The sequence below is a fragment of the Myodes glareolus genome, chromosome 25 (genome assembly GCF_982192425.1).
Source record: "Myodes glareolus chromosome 25, mMyoGla1.1, whole genome shotgun sequence".
Taxonomy (NCBI): Eukaryota; Metazoa; Chordata; class Mammalia; order Rodentia; family Cricetidae; genus Myodes; species Myodes glareolus.
This window is the reverse complement of record NC_142050.1, coordinates 31177453-31193910: the sequence shown is the minus strand read 5'-3', so window position 1 is coordinate 31193910 and position 16458 is coordinate 31177453. Positions and strand designations below refer to the sequence as shown.

Below are 16458 nucleotides of genomic sequence, written 5' to 3'. Positions count from 1 at the left end.
TGAAAAGGTATACATTGAAAACTTCCAGCTTTGTGAACTGCCAGGTCATCGATGTGACTGTTAGGTCCTCTTCCCTTAGTATTTTCTCCAAAACTATACAGGACAATAAGAATAAACAAACCACACAAAATCCATTGATAGGTACATCGATAGAGGACAGATAGATGATAGAAGATAGATAGATAGATAGATAGATAGATAGATAGATAGATACATACATACATACATACATACATACATACATACATACATACATAGAAGAAACTGCTCCAAAATCAAAACAATGTAAGTGAATATAATGTTCCTAGAAAGTGGCATCTTATGCTCAGCCTGTGTGTGCCTGTGTGTACATGTGAGTGGGGACACAAACTTTCTATGGCAGTGTGGAAGTCAGGGAGCAACTCTGAAGAGTCTGTTATTTCCTTCCACTTTGATGCGGGCTCCAGATAATAAATCCATTCAGGTTGCTGGGCTTTTGCCACAGTTGCAAAACTTGACCTGAGCCGTCTCACAGACCTTGTCATGGGCTTTGTAGCTGGCAAAACAAAAGGATAAATAACTATAAAGAAAAGAATTCATGATGTTAAGGATGATACAAAATCACTGTAAAGTTATCATCATAAAAGACAACATCTACATGTGATTATAAATACTAAAAACTTAGCCAAGTTGATTGGCACGTTGCCTATAGAGAAGGGATTTTAAGACAAACAGAATGCAAAAGAATAGATTTTAAAACATAGCTTCTAGAAGAGGGAAATAAGACAAAGAGGAAGAGAGAAATGCCCTCCTATCTAATGGACAGTTAAGAAATAATTTTAAAAATTGAATGAGTTCTTATACCAGAGAAAAAAAAATCCAGCCAATGTATAACCTTTCCCCACCACCAAAGCAAAACTTTGTTAAAAAAAAAAATCCAAAAATATATCTGAACTGTGTTAAACTAACAGAAGAGGGAGCCAATGAACTGAAAAGTCTTTAAAGTATTCCTGTACCACAAAAAACAGGGGTGGGGGGCGAGACCTGATAGAACAATTCATACTGACGTATTATAAAATGGTCAGAAAACCCAAACATTAATAAATATAAATAAAATATAAATAATATAAATAAAAGAAAAAACATGAAGCACAAGAAAACAAGGTAACACCCTAGATGTAAACAAGATATTCAAATAAAAATTTGAAGATATGAAAAGCTACCTTTTGCCAGAAATTCAAAATGTAAACTTAGACATGAATATAATATAGGAAGATGTAAAAAGAGACCAAAGTCAGATAAAAAGTAAAATGAAAAGACAGTTATCTCATACTTTCTTTACAAGTTTAAAATGTCCATGAGAAAATTTAAAGGGTATTTCAGAAAAATGTAGGGGAAAAGATAAGATTAATTAGATAAGATCAGTAAGATCAAAGAAAAAGTAAATTAAGGGGAAACAAGGCACAGAAAAAAATAATATTAGCATGAGAAAGAAACAAATACTAGAATATACCCATAAAAAATTACAAACCAATATTTTACCAGAAACTTTTATTTTTTTTTAACTTACAAAAGAATCTATTGGGTATCTGGGAAAATATATTCAAAATAATCAACTCTAAAATGTATCTAGGTGAAACTAATAAATGCCTCAAATTAAAAAGAAAATCTAGCAGACTACATCATCATGATCCTGTAGTCCCAGGAAGTCAGAAGACTGAGCAGGAGGTGACTTGAGGCAGCTCCCCAACTACTATTTTACATCCATTAAATTAAAAGCAAAGCAGATGCCATTTTAGAAAAGCTGTTGGGAAACAAGCCCACCACTGGTGATGGGAAAGCAGCATGGCACTGCTCTGCTAAAGGGAATGTTACACACACCTCCTAAAGGACAGGTGACATGTGTCCGTTACTGGCACCACACACAAAAGTAACTCTAAACAGATCAAAGCCCTATGCATAAGATCTAACACAATACAACTCATAGATGAAAACAACAAAACAAAAGCCTCAGAAACATCTTTAGCAAGGATTCCCTACGTACGACACTAAAAACACAAGCAAAAAAAAGGAAAGACAAGGGCTGGAGAGATGGCTCAGTGGTTAAGAGCACTGCCTGCTCTTTCAAAGGTCCTGAGTTCAATTCCCAGCAACTGCATGGTGGCTCACAACCATCAGTAATGATACAGACATAGCACTGTATACATAATAAATAAATATTTTTTTAAAAAAAGGAAAGACAATTGTCACTTCAGAAATTGTGAATGAAGGCCCACAATGAACACAATCAGCATAAAAAGGCAATCTATTTTTAAAACATGAGAAAGTACCTGAAATTCATATATCTGGAGAAGAGTTAGTATTGAAAATAAGAAACACCTACAAGTCGCCAATAAGAGAACAAATAATCCAATTACAAAGTAGGCAAAGGACATGAGTAAACATTTTTCAGAGATGACAAACAAATATGCAACACGCACATAAAAAGATGTTCAACATCACTAATGATCAGGGAAATGCAAATTAAAACTACAATCAGATATAACCTCAGACCAATTAAGATGTCTACTATCAAAAAAAAGAAAGGCAAGTGTGAAGAAATAGGGCCCATATGCACTGTTGATAACATAAGAAAGTGTAACTGCAGTGAAAACAAGGTGACTTCCTCAATGAACATAAAAATAGCATCACCATATGATCCAGCAAGTCTACTTCAGAACAGAGATTTAAAATATCTAAAAGGGGGGTGGTAAAGAAAATACTTACAGAACAACACTGCTTCAGTAACCATGAGGTAGCAGCAACCCCAGTGTCCAACAGGTAAGTGGACAAACAACATACAGTATCTGAGCAATGCAACAGTGTTGAGCCTTAGGAGGAAGGACATTCTGACACACATTACAGCATGGGCTTACCTTAAGAGATCATGATGAGCAAAACTAGCTAGTCACAAAGGAAAAGCACTATGATTCCACTGCTCTGTAGTGTACAGAGTTGTCAATTCACAGCAACAGCGAGCTCATTGAGAGTTAAGGGAGGAGGAAAGGAAGAGCTGTTAATAAGTATAGACTGTCAGTTCTGAAAGATGAACAAGCTCTAGAGAAAAGCTGTGTGGCAGCGTAAATACACATAACACCAATGAACTTAGAGATGGTGATGACGGTAAATTTTAAAAGATTTTTAGCAGAATATAAAGTATTTAAAGCTTTAAAAGATTTAGCTTGAGATTGAGCTTCCCTTTTAATACTGTCAACAATATGAAAACAGAAATGCAGATTTTCCTTGCATCATTTTTAGAATAATGTCCAAAAGATATGAATTGAAAACATCAAACTATAAGAGAGAATTTTACTTTCTGTAGAAGAAAGAAAGGCCATCGGAACAGATAATTTTATCTACTTGTTTGTGCAAAAAGAAATACAGAAAGAATGAGGTAGAAATGAACGTGAGTTAGCAAGAGAGGCTGGGTGGAAAATGAATAGAGACCAGCAGCTGCAAAAGATATGGTGATGGAAAAGAGACACCTGCCTGAATACTTTTTGTACAGTTGTGGTGTTTAGGATAGAGTTCATGTGACTCTAAAATAAACAAAAAGTTAAGAGTAATCATGATCTAAAGCAATTATAATGAAATAAAGAGTAACTCCAATGTTTTGGAAAAAACACATGTGGGTATTTGAATGAAAGTAGTCTTCATGGGCTCGGTAGTTTGAATTCTTGGCCCAGTTAGCGGCGATGTTAAGTAGGTTTGGGAGGTGTGACTTGGCTGGAGGAAATATGTCACTAGAGGCAGGTTTTGAGAGCATCAAGACTAGTACCATTTCAAGTTTGCTGTCTCTGTTTTCTGCTTGTGACTCAAGATATAAGCTCACAGTATAACAGTCACCAATACTAACCTGCATCACATTTTCTCACTATCATAGTGATAGACTCTTGTATCTCTGGAACTGAAAGCCCCAAAATCCTTCCTTCTCTTTATCACACCAACAGAATAATAATACATACTCTAAGTCACATAGGACACACTATTAGAGATTCCTAGTGACATGCTACTATATCCATACATCGATGCCTAGCTAAACCAACATCAGTGAAGAGTCGTCATGAGTCAACTGAAATCAACACAAAAAGAACCAAACAATTATAGAGAATGAGAGACTCTGGAGTGCTCAGTCCTAAATGGAATGTCTTCATCAATCCCACACTCACCCCCTCCAAGGGTCAGGGTGCTATGCAGAAGAAGAGGCAAAACAATTTTAAGAATCTGAGGTGATGGATGACTCCAAATAAACAGTGTCCTCCAGATATAACAGAACTGACGTCCATATGAACTCACTGAGACTGTGGCAGAATGCACAAAGCAGGGTCTCAGCACTGAGGCAAGAGGACGCAGGGTCCCAACCCTAGCCAAAATGTTAGTTGCTGTTAGCTGCAACTGATACCTTCTATCAAAGGGAAAATCAGTTTTCTCCAATGGAGTGTCACTGGATAGATCAACCACACTCCAGGACTGACCCAACAAAATGAATTCCATGATTTTTTGGGAGAGAGGGAGGACTCTTATCGGCCTTATGATTGTTTTGATTTTTGTTTTTGTGGGTTACATTTGGTTTTTACTTTTTGGTTTTGTTTGGAGACAGAAAAAAAGAAAAGAATGATAATAAAATTAAGTGGATAAGAAAGTGGGGAATCTGGAAGGAGTTGGGAATGAGAGGAACATGATCCAGATATATTATAAGAAAAAAAGATATTTTAAGTAAATAAATAATAAGTGGCTAAAGTTTAGTACACAAATCATGCTTTCAAAATATTACTTTCCAAAGAAAGAAACCAGAGTTCCTGAGAGAGAGCAGTAATTTTCAGGTAAAGGTACAGAAAATAGGATGGGAACTCCAATTGGCTTGCAATTCTGGAATGCAAAGAAGTATTAAAGCCATCATCGGGAAATTTAATTGAGGAATGAATTAATGAATTAATGAATGAATGAATGCAGAAGGGACAATATTTTGTCACTATAGAATTCCAATTATACAACATGAACTATGAATGAGCGAAAAGGAAAATATGGATTTGCAAATTACCTTTTAAAGTTGCAGACAAGAATTATCTTGAAATAAATGCTGCGTTTGAAACAATAAAGAAAAATGGATGGTGGTAAAGTTAAAATATCTCTGTAGCATACACAGGGGATAATAAAAGATTAAGCTTAAAGTCTAAAAGAATTTTAAAAATTCAATAAAAATTTAAGATACACTTTCACATCCAATATAAGTAGATAATGAGTCACTAAAAGCGGAGTGTGGGTAGATGCTTTGCAGGTACAGTGTTTGCCGAGCAACTATGGATGCCTTGAGTCTGACTCCCCATCATCCCCACAAAACTCTAGGAGTAGCCCCCATGTGCCTTAACCCCAGCATGGGAATGGGGGGTGGGGTGGAGCAGACAGCCTGTACTATGGTCAATCTAACAGAAATAAATAAATATGGTGAGCTCCACACTTCATGAGAAATCTTGCCTCGAGGGAATAGGAGCACAACAATAGAGGACACTCAATGTCCTGGTCTCTGCCCACAGGAACAGGTGCATACACACTTGCACATATACATTTATAAGGCCACACACACAAACTAAATTAAAAAAATCCTATTAATGGTGACATATTAGAAACATGCCCACTACAAGCAAGACTTTCTCTGTCACTCAACTGTCACCAAATATTAGTGAACTTAATTTTACATAACAAATATTAATGATATAAGGGACCAGATATATCTATATATAATAATAGTAGGAATTTCAACACCAAATTATCATCTTTGGGCAAAACATACAAAAACATTTCACCCCTAAACAGCATCACAGATCAAATGCACTTAACAGATATCTATAGTTTATTCCATTCAACAGCTAAGGAAAAATGGAAAAACAGATTCTAGTCAGAAGTCTATAGAAGTTCCTTCAAAATAGAACACAGTCACAAAAACATTAGTAACATTAGTAACAAACAAAAAATAAATTCTTGTATCTTATCTGATCATTGTAGAAAACACTAGAAGCTAATAACAAGAAAAACTACCTAACACATGGAGATTAATTAATACATTCTTGAATAGTCATAAGTCACTAAAATCAGAGAGGACATTTTAAAATTTCTAGAATCAACTGAAAACAAAACCAGAATTTTTCAAATCCTTTGAGATACATTAAAATCAATGCTAAGAAAATAGTTTAGATGATTTTACATTTAAAAAAAAATGAGATAACAAAACAAAAACTAAAAAACACACCTCAAGGTTTTAGAAACACAGGAATAAAATAAAACAAGCCTGAAATAGGCAGACATAAAAAATAATGAGGCAAAAAATAATGAAATAGAGATTAAAGAAGCAGTACTGAGAAGCAATGAAAACCAGATAGTTATGAGAAGGTAAATAAGACTGACAAACCCTTAGCAAAATAACAAAAAGAAAGAAAAAAGCCTCAAAGAAATATAATTAAGTGCAGCCAGGTGATGGTGGCACACACCTTTAATCCCAGTTCTCGGGAGGCAGAGACAGGCAGATCTCTGTGAGTTTGAGGCCAGCCAGATCTACAAGAGCTAGTTCTAGGACAGGCTCCAAAAAAACTACAGAGAAAACCTGTCTCGAAAAAAATCAAATAAAAAAGAAAAGAGAAGAGAAGAAAAGAAAAGAAAAGAAAAGAGAAGGAAGGAACGAACGAACGCACGAAGAAGGAAGGAACGAACGAAAAAGGAAGGAAGGAAGGAAGAAAGGAAGGAAGGAAGGAAGGAAGGAAGGAAGGAAGGAAGGAAGGAAGGAAGGAAAATTAGGTGCAAAACAGGGAACATTACCACAGACATCAATGAAATCCAGAAAAATAATTATGGAATTTTTTGAAATCCTAAATTTAAAAAAGGAACTACAGAGAAACCCTGTCTCAATCCTCCCCCCCAAAAAATAGAATAAATAAATAAATAAATACAAGAGGAAGGGTCTATAAAAAATTGTTAAATTTCTAGATATATATGACTGGCAAAATAAAGAAAAGAGAAAAAATAACAGGCTGATAACTAACAATGAGATTAAAATAATAAGACTTTTAAAAAAACTCAGAATTCACTGCTCAAGAATGTGAAAGAACTAACATGCATGTTCTTCAAAGTATCCCATTATAAAAAGAGAGGAAGGAATACTCCTGAACTCAGTCTACAAAGTCAATAGTACCCAGACAACAAGACCAGATAGAGAAAAAATAAAAACAAAAAAGTTATAGGCCAATATCTCTAATGAACACAGATATAAAATTTCTCAATAAAAATTCTTACAAACAAAAAATCAAGAACACATTCAGAATTATATATTATGACCAAGTTGGTTTTATCCACTGTATGAAAAGATGGTTTTAACGTACGTGAACCACTAAGTATAATACAGCACATAAAGAAGTCTAAGGACAGAAATCACATGATTTTCTCAAAACACGCATAAAAGCCTTTGGCAAAGTTCAACATTCCTACATGATAAAAGCCATAAAGAAACTAGGAACAGAAGAAACCTACTTCATCATAGTAAAAGCAAGCCATGACAAACTGAAAGCTAACATTCTACTCAGTGGAGAAAAAAATTAAAACAGGTCCCCTAAAATCAAGAACAAGACAGGGGTGTACAAGTCTCCTATGCACTCTCAAATCAGTGCTTGATTTCTTAAGCCAAAGACAGAGATGAAGGGATACAAACAGGAAAAAAAGAAGAAAATTGACCTACACTTACAAGACCCTAATATTCCACAAGAAAAGTCTCATATCTGATACTTTCAGCAAATTAATAGGATACAAAGAAAACAAAATTCAGTACATCATATATACCAATAAAAAACATACTGAAAAAGAAATCAGAAAAGTTTACAGTATTCAATAGAGACAGAAAGGAAATGTTAATAAATGTAGCCAAAGAGGTGAAAGATTTCTACGATGAAGAAAACTTTAAGAAACTGATGAACAGACTATTAGTGGGAAGACATCCCAAGTTTATGTATTGGTAAAATTTATAGTAAAAATGATCACAGTAACAAAAGCAATCTACACATCCAATACAATCTCCATTTTGAAGACCCCCAAATAATTAAAGCAATCTAAGGGGAGGGAAGATACTGGAAATATCACAACACCTGACAAAAACAGTGTGACAGTGGCACAAAAACACACATAATTAAACAGAATAGAGAGAGGGTCCAGAAATAAACCCATGCATCTGCAGTCACCTGATTTGTGAAAAGACATCAGCCTAAATTATTTATCAACAACAGCAAAAAGGCAGTACATGTACGTACCACAATGAAGTTGTGTTCCGCCCTAAAGGGAAATGAATGGAAGGGGGCATAATCTTATTACATTTAAAAAAGGCAAACTCAGAAACACAAATACCACAAGTTTTCTCTTCTACATGTATTTTAAAATATGTGTATAAGACATGAAAGTGGTAGGGACTGGCTTTTCTTCCAATCTTTCTAATTCTTTAGGTGAATCATTATATCTAAATGAGACATTAGTTTTCCCATGACAAGACAGAGGCTTGCAAAATGCATCCCCCTACACAAGAATGAAATCAACATGAGGCCAAGTTCCAACCATGTAACTCTGAATGTAATTGGACAAAGCATTAGATCTCAGTGGAATCACTTTATAGATCTGTAAAACAATTTTTGAAATAATAACTAATTAACTAATGTTTTTCTACTTATTAGCATGAGATTTCCCTTAAGGAAAAGGCATGCCCATATTTTGTCTTTATTCTACTAGTTTATTTTATTGATTAACATAAATAACCAATCTTTTAGGCATAAACTTCTTTCTTTCAGTTCTCCATAATTATGCCATTTATAATACAATTATTATGTAGTAGGAAAGCAATGCAAATCCCTACTTGCTTCTGCCAACCTGTGCCTCAATTTTGCAATTTGTGAGTACTTTAGTTAGACAGCACATACACACATGTAATTCCAAATAACTTTTCTTAAATATGCTTAAGTATAGTGAATATAAAGATGACAATCATAATGGTAAAAACAACAACTTCCCTAAAAAGACCTCATAGCACTGTGGTATCCACTGAACAAAATGCAGTTTGCAAAACATCACTTACAAACTAGCATAGAAAACTTCTCAGAGAAAAGTCACAATTGTGCCTCTAAATAAGCCATTTGAAAGTGACACATTCACAAGCAATCAGAATTCTCATTTAATTAATAATAACCTGAACATTCTCAGGAATCACCTTCAACCTTAATTTATGGCACCCCAATGGGAAATCCGTTCTGCCTGGGGATTCCCTACTGAAACTTCCTCTATAAAAGTGTCAATTCTAATGGATTACACCCTCCATCCTACTGTTTCACAATATGAGAGGGGAGCTCTAAGAGCCTATGTTAAATTCCCTGCTGAAAATGTCTATTACTTTCTCAGCTGATTTCCTGAGAACTCCACAAATAGACGCTAAAGACTTGCTGTTCAGTACCAAGAATTAGACAAAATTTCTGCCCTTTATTACTTATTATGTCCCCAAGCTTTTATGGATCTTAGTAACATTTTATGTATTCTCTCTATAATATATATCTTCTTCACTTGTACAATCTCTTTTAATAATATGATTCAGATTAATAGAGTCCTAAAGACTAGAATGGCAATGACTTTAAAATATTTCACCATATAATTCCAAAAACGTCAAATTTTTCACACATTGGCTTCTAAAGATAACTTAAGACAGAAAAATCAGCTCTGCAAAGTATGGTAAGTAGAATGAAGGATCCCCAAAATATCCACGCCTAAGTCACAAGGCCTGTGAACAGGTCGCCTTACATGGTAAAGTAGACTCTCAGACAGATATCATAAAAGTTAAAGACTTTGAGATATCAAGATTAGCCTGAAGTACCCAGCTGGGCAAGACCTATCACAGGAGTCCTTAAAAAGGAATGACGAAGGCAGACATGTGGGTCAGAGAAATATAATGTTTGGACCATTGGTGCTTTAGAGCAACAATAAAGAGGCCACATGGGGTGACAGCCTCTAGAAGCTGATAAAGGAAAGGAAAAAGAGTTTCCAGAACCTTCAGTAAGAAACATGGCCCTGCAAATACTTTCATTTGGTTCTAATGAGACATGTTTTACGTTTTGTTTTTCCTAAGACTCTTACGTAGCCAAGGGCTGGCCAAGAACTGTCTATGTACTGGGGCTGATCTTAAACTCCTGATCCTCCTGCTTCTACCTCCTGAACACTGGGATTTACCATGATAGCCAACTTCACGCTAGGGTGTGTGTGTGTGTGTGTGTGTGTGTGTGTGTTGCATATACACACATACAGAGGGTAGAGTTCAACATCACATGTCATCTATGAGTTGCCACCCTTATTTTTTTAAGGCAGAGTCTCACTAAATCTGGAGCTTGCTATTTTTTGGTTGGACTTGCTAGCCAGTAGGCCCATGCCCTCTGTCTCCATACTCCCTCACTCCTACTCTGGAAATACAGGCACATACTGCTGTACCCAGCTTTTATTTAATATTTATTCATTCATTCATTCATTCATCTATTTTTGGTTTTTCAAAACAGGGTTTCTCTGTGTAGCCCTGGTTGTCCTGGAACTCAAGAGATTCACCTACTCTGCCTCCTGAGTTCTGGGATTAAAGGTATGCACTATCACACCCAGCTACTGTACTCAGTTTTTAAATGGATGTTCAGGATCCAAACTCAGACCTTCATGCTTCTACGGTAAGCACTTTACCTGCTGAGCCATATCATTAGCTCCTCATGTTAGATTTCTAACGTAGAAAGTTTTAAGATAATTAAAAAAATTTGTTTTGGGTAAACTATGTTTATGAACAGAAAACAAGCACACAATACACAGCTTATTTATCTGCAATAGCAAACTGATTTAAAAACCACATTCTAGAACTTAGCTCCAGAATCAAATTCAGATGCTTCTTAATCAGCTGGGCAAATTAAAGCTGATTATTAACCTTTCTGTGCCTCAATTTTTCTGTATATAAATGAAGCTTCTCATGATACTCATCATAGTTAATTCAAACAAAACACTTCAAACATTGCTTCCCACCTAGGAGGCAACAAACACTTCTTAGCTTTGACAATTACTAATAAGAACCAATATTCTAACTTTACCTTCTTTTTCATTCACACCCAGGAAAGTCATAAGAGCAACAGCATCCAAAACAGTACAGGAAATAAACCCCTCTAAAAAGAAAGACTTGTACACATCTCTAAATGTGGTCTCCACAATGGTCCTGGCTCTACTTAAGCTAGCAAGAGATTCTTCCAGAGTTTTCTAATAACAACAAAAGTCACTGTGGGGACATGAATGACACTGTTAATTCCAGTGTCCATCAGAAAGTAAAAGCTGTCTTATTAAAAATAATAAATGTAACAAGCTATAATGGGCACTTTCAGCTTATTTGAAATGTACATAGCACTTCTATTTTATAAGGTTAACCTATAATTTCTTTACAAATAAATATTGATTTCAATTGGACAATGACTCCACAACACTGATATAAATTAATACAACCAGGCTAAGCAGGATGGTTTACTTAAAAATTATAAAGATATAATAATTGGCAGTTTCCAAAAAAGGTAAGTAAAATATGAACCAAAACTAAACGTGCCTATTTTATTTTACACTCTGGCCTCTACAATCCCTCACAGAAGTACCAAAGGCTCAGAGAAAAGAACCCCTGTATCAGAATGACAACAGGAAAAAGCCCTTCAGACTGTATGAAGAGGACTGAGTGCACACCTCTGCGCAGTGTAACCATAACAACTAGTGTGTGAGACTGACGAAGAATTGGAAACTAAATAAACTAACAAAAGAAAAAAAATAAAATAGTTTGTACGGTTCTCTATGGCAAAAGTTAACAAACATCAAGATTACAAATCTAAACAACTCTAATTTAAAGAGATTGTTTGCAGTGAAGCATGTTCTAGTAACTAACTTTCAATTGGCTACATAAAATGATTAGTTGAATCCCAATTTTTTTAGTCTTTCTTCTTTTACATTATTTCAAAGTGCTATACAGCTACAGTGCTACAGCTAATAAGAATGCTTTTTTTTTTTTTTTTACTAGAACTAGAGGCAAAAACCTTTAATCCCAGCTACTTGGGGGGAAGGGGACAATGAGACAAGAGGTACAGAAAAGCAATCAGTCTGGGCTGCAGAATGAGTTCAAAGTCTGTCTACCCGACTTAGCAAGCCCTTTCTCAGAAATAAAAAGTAAACCAGGCGGTGGTGGCGCACACCTTTAATCCCAGCACTTGAAAAGCAGAGGCAAGCAGATCTCTGTGAGTTCCAGGACTGGCTCCTGGCTCCATAGCTACTGAGAAACCCTGTCTCAAAAACAAACAAAAAAAAAAAAAAAGGAAAAGAAAAGAAAGAGAAGAAGTAAAAAGAGAGTGGGAGACATCAATAGAGTACTTCTCCGGCATGGGGCAGGCCCTAGGCTTAATCCTCAACAACAAGGAACTAATGTTTATCCGAAGGTAACAAGAAGCGTCACACTATCTTTTTTTTTCCTTATCTATAAAATTGAAGCATTTTTTAAATTCATTTTTTTTATTTTTCCATTCAAATATTACATTTCCTTCCAAATTTGGCTGCCACCTGAAGGTACTTGCAAAATCCACAGAAAGCATCCTCTCCTCTTTTACCCAGCCCAAAGGTGTGAAGGCACAGAAAACCTGTGCTGTGATCCCAAGACTCTGTGACCCAGTTGAACTCTGCAAAAGGGTCAAGTTTGAGAAGAATTCCATAAAACTTTATATTCAGAATCAAAGTAAGTCTTCCCACAGCACATCTTAAACGTACAGTGAAATGATACTGATACACTTTCATCTTATTCAAAGAATACTAGGCTGCCAAAAAAAAAAAATACTTAGTGGATACTTCTTCAAGATGTGCTAAGTCTATGCACATGGGACATTCCAAATTATGCAATTGGAAACTGTGAAGCCAGTGGAAGATGCAGAAGGAGCCAGGTCTCAAGGCAGGAGTTTATAGTCAAAAGCTCTTGAGAACTAGGGATTAAATGGAAGACATCAAACAATGGAGTAAAATCCCATAGGGAGGCAGACTGGAGCCACCTCAAGGGACAAATGGAAAACAAACATTGAGCCCCTAACTTAATACTTGTTAAAAACATACAATCAGTATTTTTGTCACAAAACACCAGATTAGGTCACAAGATCAGAAGGCTTACACAAGAAAGCGTGAGCAGCCCTTCACCAAAGTAAAGCTAAAATTAGTGGGATTCAAATGGACACAAATGGCAATGGTGGGAGACGCTATTATCAAAGAGACTAAACTCTCTAATTGCTAAAAATTCTAGCATGTGGGTTAGAGGTTACTCTGCAGAAACTTGAAGGCTACAATGGCTGGCGACAGCCTACAGTATGGCATCTCCATCTCCGTACCCTGCCTTCCCTTTTGCCGCCTCAATCTAGGAGCCACACTGCTCAGCTCTGTATGTGAACATGTGGAGTATTTGATGCCATCTTGCCCAAGACTACATTTCATGCTATTTGACCTATGAGCTCTTGAAGCTAATGTGTGTTTAACCTGACTTTATGCTATCTAGGCATTTCATGCACTTAACATCCTTTAGCCTTACCATAAAGCCTGATGTTTGTGCAAGACAGCACAATCACCAGGCACAGTAGCACATGCCTAAACAGTCACACATGGGAAGCTAATATAGAAGGATTCTAAATTTGAGTCCAGCTTGAACTACACATAAAAATCCTGCCTAAAATAAAGACACAACGAAAACAAAAAGAAAACAGTTAGCAACAGAAGGAGGGCTGAGCAGTGGATTAAATAAATATCTGTGAGTCTGCAAAACCTCAAAGTCTGCTTGTGTACCTGAAAGGAAACATCTTTGAAACTGTGCCCGTGGACATGTACAAATGGACAGTTACCAAACTTTATTCTATCCTTGAAAAATCAACAAAAAGCCTGATAATTCCTTTCTTCAAGCAAGCAGCCTGATCACCTCTGATCCAGTTTACTTCTCTTTGGCTCATGTTGGTCAGCTTGAATTCAAGTTTAAAGGAAGCCTGTCTGTCTTGTTCATAATATACGGCTTGGTCTCATTTCTATTTTTCTGCCAGCTGATACCAACAGGAGCAATAGGGATTATAACCAAAAAGAAAAGCACACATTTTACCAAAGAGCATTCAAATGCAAGTTTAGAAAACTGAACAGTACCACTGAAATAAAATGCACTGACAGCTGGAATCTGCAGGCAGGTCAGTTAGCTGCTGCAGGTCAGTTAGCTGAACCCTCTATAATGCAACAGGTTCAGCCAATGGTTTGCTATCTATTTACCATGAGGGTCCCAAAGGGCATATCACAGGCTCCCAAAGGGCTCTGCCTAGGGTTTCTAGTATACTAAGACTGCAGCACATAATAAAAATAACTTACCACTTGAGCTGCCAGCAGTAGAATACTGAGTGGCATCAAGGAATTTGCGTGGAGTAGAGATATTTGTAACATCAATCAGAGGACCAGGAGAGGCATCTTTGCCATGAGAACTGTGGGGAAAGCAAGCAGCAGTTACCATTTTCTCAAAAACCAACTGAAGTCACATTTAGTGCCCAACTCTCTACACTGACTTCAAACACCTTGTGCATACATTGCCAAGGCAGCAGCGGCCACAGTTGGAGGTTTAAGAGTCCCAAGTGTTTAAAACAAATAGTAAGATGATTATCTTACAATAAAATGATGTCAAGCAACTGTCCTAACCCTCTTTGTACCTGGTGAAGATTACTTACAAGGAAATAAAGCTCAAGTGTCACATGACATGATAAGTAAATAAAGGTTTAACAGTGTACTAAACCCTCACTTAAACTTGTGTTCATTTTTTACTTATTTTTCGGGAGTTTACGCTTCTGTTTTCTTTAAAATAGACTCATAACCTTTGACAAGTCAAGACTCACTATAATAAAGGCTGACAAAGAATTTCTCAGACTTATTCAATATTATTGCTTCAATAAAGCCTAGTCTCTCATCATCTAACTTAAAGTAACTAAAATAAATAGATTACAGATGACATAAAGATTATAAACAAAGACGGGTGGAAATGCCTCGGTGGTAAAGAGCACTGGTTGTCCTTCCAGAGGACCTGAGTTCAATTCTTAGCACTCACACGACAGCTTACAACTGTCTGTAACTTCAGTTCCAGGGGATCCTACAACCCTCACACAGACATACATGCAAGCAAACAACAATGCACATAAAATAAATTAGTAAAATAAATAAAGATTATAAACGACAATTACATTTTCAAAGTAACTTTTTAATTTAAAAGTACCTAGAATAATGTCAAGGTAAGAGCAGCGTGAGCCCTGGCCATAGGATTCTGTTTCTGTCACGCAGCCTAAACAGCAGAAGTTTCTCTAAGTCCAACCCAAGGGTGTTCTCACTTTGTTCCAGCCCAAAACACAGCAACAGCAGCAGCAGATAATTCATAAACTAATTCTTTACAGGGAGAACAAGCACAAGAGCAGGGAAGGACCAAGCCCATTGGAAAGACTTCAGACAGGATGGAGGGGCAAATTGAAGTGGGAGCAACATGCAGACCAGGGGTTCTTAACCTTCCTAGTGCTGCAGCCTTTTACTACAGTGCCTCATCCTGTGGTGACCCCCAACCATAGCACTGTTTTTGTTGCTACTCCATAATGTTGTTATGAAATCATAATGTAAATATCTGATATGCAGGATAGCTGATGTGACCCCTGTGAAAAGGTTGTGTGACAATCCCCAACCTTCGTAACACCCAGGCAGAGGATCACTGATCTAGACCCTCTTTCATTGTAACACTTCTCTACCCTCTTCCCAAGAGCCTTCTGAATCCAAAGCACTAGGTTTAAATATTATACGTATTTTCCCTCTCCTTTCCTCCCTTTTTACAATATTGGGAATCACACTCCCTACTATATAAAAACGTTGCCTCTGAGCTATCCCCCTGCATCTTTAACAATAACAATAACAAATATCTCAAAAACAATAACAATATTTCGATATTTCAAAAACCTCCGAAAAAAGCTTTGTTAAAGAATAAAATTATCAACAAGAGCAAAATTATCACTTATAGTAAAACAACTTTTACCCCATGATCCATTATCCTAGGACTTCTCCCTTTCACTGACCAAGGTGAGTGAATATCCATTACCTGGATAATGTTGGTGGTTGGCACTATGCTAAATGCTGAGGATAAAAGTGTGATTAAGGTAAACCAAACATCACACATTCTAATAGATAGCATGACTCCAAGCTAATGTGAAATTTAATTCAGGTATATAAGTATTAGGAAACATAGTTATTTCCAATTAGCTCTTCTCTATGGATACAAAAATCAAGTTTCTAATTATCTAAATAATCCTAAGTAAATACAGCAGACTATATGTCCAATGCTCTGCTGTTCAT

General features: G+C 36.2%; 1 protein-coding gene across 2 annotated transcripts in view; it reads right to left on the bottom strand.

Moving 5' to 3' along the window:
• Positions 1–16458, bottom strand: part of Exoc4 (exocyst complex component 4) — a 699662-nt gene that overhangs the window by 627786 nt on the left and 55418 nt on the right. For both annotated transcript variants that reach the window (XM_087901868.1, XM_087901869.1), the window contains exon 5: positions 14455–14564. In XM_087901868.1, the coding sequence (XP_087757994.1) occupies positions 14455–14564 (110 nt within the window). The remainder of the gene's footprint in view (positions 1–14454; positions 14565–16458) is intronic.